The sequence below is a fragment of the Phaseolus vulgaris genome, chromosome 6 (assembly GCF_051622355.1).
Source record: "Phaseolus vulgaris cultivar YP4 chromosome 6, ASM5162235v1, whole genome shotgun sequence".
Lineage (NCBI taxonomy): Eukaryota > Viridiplantae > Streptophyta > Magnoliopsida > Fabales > Fabaceae > Phaseolus > Phaseolus vulgaris.
This window is the reverse complement of record NC_143503.1, coordinates 32,750,347-32,759,296: the sequence shown is the minus strand read 5'-3', so window position 1 is coordinate 32,759,296 and position 8,950 is coordinate 32,750,347. Positions and strand designations below refer to the sequence as shown.

The window sequence follows — 8,950 nt, the reverse complement described above, 5'->3', positions numbered from 1 at the left end:
ACCTTGTTCGAGATGAAATCATTCACAAGCGCCTTCTTCCATCCTATGTGCCCACACATACACAACTAGCTGACCTTTTCACCAAAGCTCTCGGTGCTAAAAAGTTTGGAGCCATCTTGGTCAAGTTGGGCATTCAAGACTTACATGCTCCAACTTGAGGGGATATTACCGGACAAAATCATTATTAGACTTAATTAGACTTAATTACAGGAATATAATCACTATTAATGAGTCTATAATTAGACTTAATTATAGGAATATAATCACTATTAATGGGTCTATAATTAGTCTTAATTACAACAGATGTTAATTATAGGAATATAATCACTATTAATGGGTCTATAATTAGTCTTAATTACAGATCTTATGTTAGAAAAAGAATCTGTACGGTTCTAATGCTATGGTTATATATATGTATCATTGCTATAGATAAAAGACAGATTGAATAAAACAGAAAATATTCTTTCATAATCTCATGGTATTATGTTATATTTTCGTTTTGTAAATGTATGTAATCTTGATCACCAAATGATTCCAGGTGAAGTATAAAAAGTAAAGAGGGCATATAAAGTTATGTTCAAAGAATAAGAATATAAAATAGTTAACTAAGAAAAAGAAGAAAAAGTGTGAAGTGGATAACAGATATCCAGAGAGGAACTGTTATATCCTCACCCTACCAAATCAATCATGCAGTGCAAAGCAACCCAAGAGTGGATAATGTTGACAGCAGAAAATCCCCTCTACCCACTCAATTACTCTTCTAATGGGACAAATGTCTCAATTTATTTTTTGTTCATAAGAAAATGTCATATTGGGAATGGAATTTGGGCTGCATCAGGGTTAAAATCCTTGCATCTGTCTTCAGTGCTGTGCTAGGGAGCAAAGTTTGTAGTCTTCATGCTTTGTTTTACAGGAGTTATGGAAATTGTTTTTTACTTAACTATGGACTTTTTCCCCCTAACTTCTTTTCTTTTAAGTTCTCTTTCCTTTGTGGAACAGCAATCTCAAGTCAAGGGTGTTTGTCAGGAATTGTACATTTACTTCTTCTACTGAAAGACAACCTTGTAGTATATGCCAATGGCATGAACAAATGAAGTTATCAGGTTGGAGGTTCAAGCTCATCACAGATTCATGATTGATTGGAAGTGGTGGTAAAGAGGATGATTACTGATGAAAAACTGCCATCAAGTTTTCAGAATGAGAGTTGGAATCTCTGTGATTTGTGTCAAGTATACTTACTTGCAATTTTATTCCTAAAAGCTCTAAGTGTTTTTTAACTTTATAAAATTATATCTATAGTTCTTAACTCTGCAAAGTATCATTCCAATTAGTCTATTCTAGTATAAAATGACAATAGAAATAAAGTTAACAAATTGAAATTAATTAAATTTTGTAAACTCAAGGAGTGAAGATTCTGTAAAACTGAAGAATAAAACGATCGACACTTGTAATTTTAAGGACTAAAATGAGAACTTGAAAGTGAGCTTTACCTGACATCTCTTTTAAAAGGATCCAATAGAAAAAGTCTTGGGTCTGTTATCACTATTAGTAGAGAAATTATATGATACCCTGAGATTTAAGGATTTCGGTATTATTGGTAAAGAAATTATATGATACCCTGAGATTTTAGGATTTTGGTACTATTGTCAAGAAACTCTCACTCTTCCTCTGCCTTTATTAAATTATTGGCCTCCAAAATCAACTTTACCAAAACTATAGACTAGATTGTTCTAGGTACAATGACAACTCTCCAATATACTACAATACAACCATAACTTAATCAAGAAACAGGACATGTCTGAAGAAAATCTGGATAAGGTCCACTCCAATAGTGGACACTCGTCTTGTGGTGTACTTCACTTAAAAACATTCTTGAGTAGGCTTCAGGCCACAAATCTGCTTCCAGAGTGTGCTAGAGAATCCGGTTCTTGAGCCTTTATGCTTTTTTCCACTCTAAATACTTTTTGCCTATGGTCAAGTTGAGTATTGTGCCTTTCTTCACAGGTAAGGGAATACCTTTTGGTATATAACCGTTTTCCTTTTTGTTGTTTTTTACACTTAACCAGCAGAATGTATCTTATTCTCCGAAGAAGTTTGTTACTTGTACTTTTTAGCTTAAGAAAAAGTCTCGATTCTATTTTATGAAATGCCACAGGATTTAAGAGTAGTAGTTAAATATATGCTTCTCAACATAAACAAGAAAGCATATACCAATTTCCATTTACTGACAAATAAGTGAAGTAGGTTTTTCCATCAGTGATGGATACACGGTGACTGACACAACTAACAACACTTAACTTCAAGTATTAACAACATCTATACAGTCTATACAATGCTTGACTTCTCAAATATTACACATATAATGCCAAAAACATGAACAAGATAAGATCACATGGACTTAAAATAATTTACACATTTTATTCTTCCTTATGTTTGCTTTGCGTGACCTATCCACTTTAATGCTTCATTGGCGAAACAAGAGTTTCAACATAGACCTCTGCATCAAACCAGCCCTTCCCACTCTCAATCTTAGGGTACTTAAATGAGTTATCTCTTGGGTCATAGAGGATCAAATCAAACTCAAACATCAACAGCACTTCACCGTTCTCTGAAATGTAATAAGGCCCTGAGTACGAAAAATCTTCAGGATTTGGTAAATAAGGAATGCTTACCAATTTAAACCAAGACCCTCTCGTCCCATAATCCTTCATCATCCACACAACAAAATGAGTTTTCTTGTAATCATAGTTCATGCACAGACATTCTTGCAAAACACTCAAAGAAGGGGTGGAACAGTCTTCCCTTTCATAATCAGGTGGCAGAACTTCCCTATATGTTTCCTTATGCAGATCCAAGGAAACAATAATCCACAAAGAAGTTGAACCAACAGTGTGACTGGCAGCCCAATTGAGCGTACCACTAACAAACTTCCCTGAATTCTGGTAGGGTGAGAAACCATAAGGGAAATCCTGAATCTTTCTCCAAGAATTGGTGGCCATACTATACACCTTCACTTTACACTCACTATAAATCTCATTAGGATCATAAAACACAGCCACCACCTTGTAATCCTCGGTGACATGATCATAACCAAGACCAAAGGCAGTGAAACACCCTGGTCTCCAATTATTACCCAAAGGTGGTAATTTCTTGGAGACCCTTGTGGAGGGGTTCCAAAGAAGCGCGCAATCACCCTTTATGGCAAAACATAACAACCCATTACAAGATCCAACAATTCCATCATGACGAAATTTGTTTTTCACGGGATAGTTAAGGTCATCACAGACTGTTGAAGGGCTATTGAATAAGGAACTCAAAGAACATGATTTAAGGTGAAACTCCGCTGTTGTGTCACTCAATATGATCCTGTGGTGGGTGAAGTGGGTGCTTCGAGTTGACAAGTGAAGGTGCTTTTTCATGAAGTAAGGATCAGAAATAAGGGACATCCATGACTTGCACACACACCTGAACTGCAACAGAGACTTCACAGGAAGTCTAGAGAGAATTTCAACCACGAGCTCATTAGGTAGGAAGGGTAGTGGAAGTGATTCTGACATGGCTTGGTTTTGAACCGAATTTGACGGTGGTGGTGGTGGTGATGCTCGATTCATAGGATTGATGAGCTTTTCTCTCTTCCTGGTGAAACGGTAGAGGTAACCCTGCGATGACATGTTAAGAGTTGAGGTGGTGGTGATCAGTGATGACTATTTGTGTTCAGTCTGAGGAGGCTGTGTGTGGGAGAGAAAAGAGAATCATGTGGTGGTTGATGATGATGTTGATGATGAATAAATTATTGATTGCTCAACTCTATTAAAGTAACCATAGGAGATGAAAAACTGTGCTGGTTGGTTCAATATATTGCGACACGTTGCAGCTTTGGAAAGACACTACCGTATGTTTAAGATAAATAAGAAAAAAAAAACAAAAAAGGGAATCTAATAATCTATGCATTGCATAAAGAAGTATTATAAGAGACACGTATAAGAAAACTAAACTAGAATTCATTTTATCCCGAAATACTAGCCAATATCTTACATTAAGTAATTAAAGAAAGTGTCTGAATACACTATATTCCATTTTCCTATATTTGATTTTCAGCCAACATATGAAGAAGAATGTTTCTGAAGAAGTAAATCAGAGAACTAAAGGGTTTCCTTGACTTACAATACTAAAAGCTACATGTAGAATTTGCATATGCACTTGCACTTGATAAAGAGCAACATTTCTCAGAGAATTTCCTCTAAGATTTCATATCATCACCTCAACTGTGACCTTTCTTTTCTTTTCATTTTCTATTTTGATAAAACTTTTATAAGCAATATTTTCTTAGCGGCTTCCATCTCTGCCACTCACTCTCAGAAGATTCAGGTTCATCCACAAGATGTCTATGTGATGAAGATTAGTGTTATCCTTCTTATCATTAAGTTACACACAGTCGTGCCACCTCCGCATTCATTCGGTTTTATTTTGTTTATTTTTGTTCACTTGTCTTCTTTCCTTCTCTAGATAAGATGACATCAAGTAAACAATTCTATGAGTCACTCAAAAGTATGAAGGCGACAAGACAATATTGAGAAAATTCATTCCTGTGACTTCTTCTATCATGATGTGAACAGTGCTGATGCATTGCATTGTTTCTAATCTAGCATCTGTTTGCTCAGAACATGTTAATCTGTTGCTGGTCCATTATTATAATTATTTATCATCAAGTTTTTTTTTAATACCTTTTAAATGAAGTGACATAAACTTTGTTATTTGAAGAAATCATCACTGGTTTGAAAACATAATATAAACTATCACTTATATTTATCACAATATTATTAACACTTTTGAGAGAATATTTTGATAATAATATATATATATATATATCAGAATTTTATTTTTCTGAATATTCTTTTAATTATATATGTTTACCCAAAATATTATTAAAATGCACATATATACACGTATATGTAATATATTCTTGAAAAAATTGTAAAAGGTGTTAATGGGATTATTCCACTATATAAAACTATTTAAAAAGCAGAGATTAAGTGTTGTTAGGCAAACTTCTGCTCATTCCAAGCAATTGAGGGGGGAAACAGATTGTATGGTGCACCAAAAATCAGAATTTAGAAATTTCTACCTAGAAAACAAGACATATAATGACACTAATTTGTTTCACTGGAGTCGGTTAGCAAAGAAATGTACATCTTCAATCTTTGTGATATGATACAGTCATGTCCATAAATCTGACTAAAGTGTATATTAAGAATAGTGATAATCATTTCCCAATTCTCATCTGATCCTCAACCTTTGCAAGAAAATATTGATGACATAAATCATGGTGTTGTCAAATTGTCAGCTATGGTGGGTAAGGAAAATAAAAAAAAAGTTTCTTCTCCTGCATATGGGTTGCAGTATTGAAATGAAATCCTCTTGGCTAGTCGTTTACTAGTCATTGCAGCTTCTAGCAATGCAGTCACAAGTAAAGGAGCACAGAAGAAAGGAAGAGAGAAGAAATAAAAATAAAAAAGGAACGTACAAAAAGATGTTACCTATGCACTGCAGTCTGTGCTAGTTGAAAGTCTTCTGGGTTTGCCACACTGGAGAATTTGTCTATGGTGAGGGTTCTGAGTTTATTTTGCTGTGAGTCCAGTAAGTTAAATACCGAAAGTTGTCAGATGAGTTAAACTAAACACAGACGTGTGAACATAGCAATGATGTAGCCGAAGACCATAAAAAGAAAGGAATTTGGAAAAGTAGCATCCATATCATCAGCCAACTCTTAATTCTGAGCACACAGTAGATTATGATGACTGTTGGGAAGCTACCATGGCTGAGGTCCACCCCTAACTCACTAAAGAAACTACCTTAATTGAAGTTTGAGGATGGGAACCACCTACATTTATCATGCTTCTGGCAGATAACCCAGGACAAGAGGAGAGTGTTGGAAAACCACTTTAATTATGACTTCTTTAGGAATTGTCTTAATTACAACCTAATAATATAAAAGTTGTTTACTCTTATTTCAATAAAAAAATAAAACTTAGATTAATTTATAAGATTGAGACAATTCTAACTTTATAAACTACTGATTGAGTTAGAACCTAAGTCCAAATTCAAATAACAATCTCAATAAACTTGGGTTTGCGAACTAATATTATCTTTAAGAAAAACACTAGTTAAGTACATTCCCAGCCATTTCTAGAAGGATTGTAATAGATTTAGAAATATCTTAATGAGCAAATGTCTAGTAGCATTTGAGCTCTAGACTTGGTGATTTTGTTGCATATCTAAGTCTCCATATGTTCTATAAGACAACTACTGTACTTCTCAATACTACAAGGTAGTTAACCTTCTTCCTTCTAAAGGGATGATGGTCATATTGGAGGGGTGTAAGGATTAATCAATTCTTTTCTTCATGGTGGTATACATCCTCTGAACTTCTGTTCTTCTACAGAAACAAAACCAGTATGAAGTGATTTGACTTAGAACATATTCTACATTAAAAGTCGTGGCTGTAGACCAAGCCAATAACCTGATAGTCTTAACTACGGTGCAATATAAAAACATCTATATATTTGATGATCCAAAAGCTAACAATCTAGTCTCTCAAGAAGTTATTACAAAACTTGTAAAAGAAGATTGCTATCGATTTCATTATCAGTCACATGCAGGGTAAAATCCAATCCATTTAGTTCATAACACCACCGAATTCCATTCTAATTCCATTCTTATAAAACTAAACCACTACGAAGAGCAATACAGTGCATAATTATGAACAATATAAAATGAATACGTTGGTTAGAATCTCCCTGATCTTAACCAACACTCTGACTTTAACTCCAATTGTAAAAGATTTATGAAGTCGTGAGAAATTGCCTCTTGAAAAACTAGGGATTTGATTAAGAGTCTGGGCGAAGAATTGGGGGTTGGAGGAAGAAGAATGTGAAGATGTGATAGGGCTGGGGATGCGTGGGCCATTTCCTTTGAGCTGTGGGGATAATAACTCTCTCTCTCTCTCTGCACAAAATCCTTCTGCAACTAAAGTATGTGCCATTTCCCACTCACTGTTTACTAAGAAGTTCAGCTACTTTTTTGGATATAATTTATACTAAAAAAAAATGGAAAATAATGAAAACATATTTAATGAGAACATTGTATTTTTTTTAAAAAATAAAATATCTGAGTATTATTTTTTAATAATTTTCTGTTATAATTTATTATTGTCGTTTTAAATACTACTATTACATTCGAAGTAAATTAGCTTTTCTAGTATTTTATTTATTTCTATTTGAATATACTTTATTTAAGTGTTATTTTTTAATATTTTTTCACCCGAGGAAACTTGTCAACACTATTATAATTTGAGATATGAAGAGCTTACCCGAGGAAGCGGTGAATTGGCGTCTCTTTTCTTGTTGTCGTTTTGGAGAAAGAAGGGTTGTTTAAGTCACCACCGTCACTGCTAGAAGCCATTTGCATGTGTGCGGTTGAATGGTTCTCATTTACTAATAACTCTTATTACATGTAAAAATTTGTATAATTGGTCTCTACGGTGTTCTGAAACTGATTCGGATTTAAAATTTAAATTTGAGTTATGATTTAGATAAACGTGTCCTAATCCCTACTTTAAATAACTTGTAATTTTATAATACATGACTCTTTTTTTTCTCTTGTACCTATTATTTTCCTACCAATAAAAGTGTCTCATGACACAAATGAGTGTTATTGAAGGAAAAGAAGTACAAAATAGTGTTATTGAAGAAAATAATACCCAAATTCTGACAGAGAGGGTTTGTTTCAGAATTACAAATAGATGAAAAGGAACAAGCTTATTATTATTGAACTCAAACACCAACTTCTTTTATTTTAGAGCTCTCAGCGTTTGAAGTTAAGCAGAAGTGGAAGGCAATAAAACTTGGGCTGCTTCTTCCTGCACCTCCATGCCACCCCCATAAATTTTTCTTATTCCAAAAATACCCTTTTCAATATTCTGGATTACATAATCCGGAAGTCTTTTGTGATTAGCTTCCGGATTACATAATCTGGAAGTCTTTTCTATATATAAGATTAGCTTCCAGATTATATAATCCAGAAGTCTTTTTTTCATATGTGTTATTAGCTTCTGGATTACATAATCCATAAGTCTTTTCTAAATATGAAATTGACTTCCGGATTATGTAATCCGGAATTTACCTAGATTACATAATCCATAGGCTTATTATTTCAAATTCAAGGGGGTGAAAAAAAGGATAAAATGGTATTTTCATATTTAGTATGGGGTTGGCACAAGAAGGTATGGAGGTGTAGGAAGAAAAAGTCTAAAACTTAGGTGCGATATTGGGCCAAAGCCCATAATGTTTTATCAGAGATTGAGCGAATACGTAATTTTGATTGATTACATTCTTCCTTCCCAGTTTGTTTCAATTCAAAGCTTTTTATAAAGGTTCAAGCACTATTTTCATGCATGACTCGTAATGTTTATGGGCTAAATTATTTTATAAGCAATTTTATTTAAAAGGAAATATGAAATAATCTTTCTACAAGTTAAAAAACATCTTTTATAAAAAAATTTATAAGGTATACATAAAACTCAATTTAATTAAAGTCGAAATTTATCTCAATAGACCGAAAATATAAAGTCTAAATCAGTTGACAGTTTAAAATGGAAAAAAGTGATTTACTTAGAGAGTCTAGTGTATTAATCTGAAGTTATTTCATTTTCTATTTTCATACTTTTTACTCTTACTCTCAGTATAGACATGATTAATGTCTCATTGCCATAATATATTCAGAACTTATTATAAATTATGAAATTGAGAATATTTTTTTGGAATGTGTAATTCCAATCAGAAATTTTAGATTTTATAATTTAGAAACGTATCAAAATATATATTCTAGAGTATAGTTTTGAATTGGGTATAAAATATATTCTAAAATATAATTTTAAATTGAGTATAAGATA

The 8,950-nt window shown here is 33.3% G+C and overlaps 1 protein-coding gene across 2 annotated transcripts; it reads right to left on the bottom strand.

The window, feature by feature from the left end:
• Positions 1-2,171: 2,171 nt before the first annotated feature.
• LOC137832295 (F-box/kelch-repeat protein At3g23880) lies at positions 2,172-7,046 on the bottom strand. 2 transcript variants are annotated; one of them, XM_068640373.2, is made up of 2 exons: positions 5,538-7,046; positions 2,172-3,659 (listed from the first exon to the last, which is right to left on the bottom strand). In XM_068640373.2, the coding sequence occupies exon 2, from the start codon at positions 3,609-3,611 to the stop codon at positions 2,457-2,459; it is 1,155 nt and encodes a 384-aa protein (XP_068496474.2). In that variant the 5' UTR covers positions 3,612-3,659; positions 5,538-7,046; the 3' UTR covers positions 2,172-2,456. The 2 variants fall into 2 exon arrangements, with proteins under 2 accessions (XP_068496474.2, XP_068496473.2); XM_068640372.2 differs by lacking the exon at positions 5,538-7,046 and adding an exon at positions 4,165-4,428.
• Between the last annotated feature and the right edge of the window lie 1,904 nt (positions 7,047-8,950).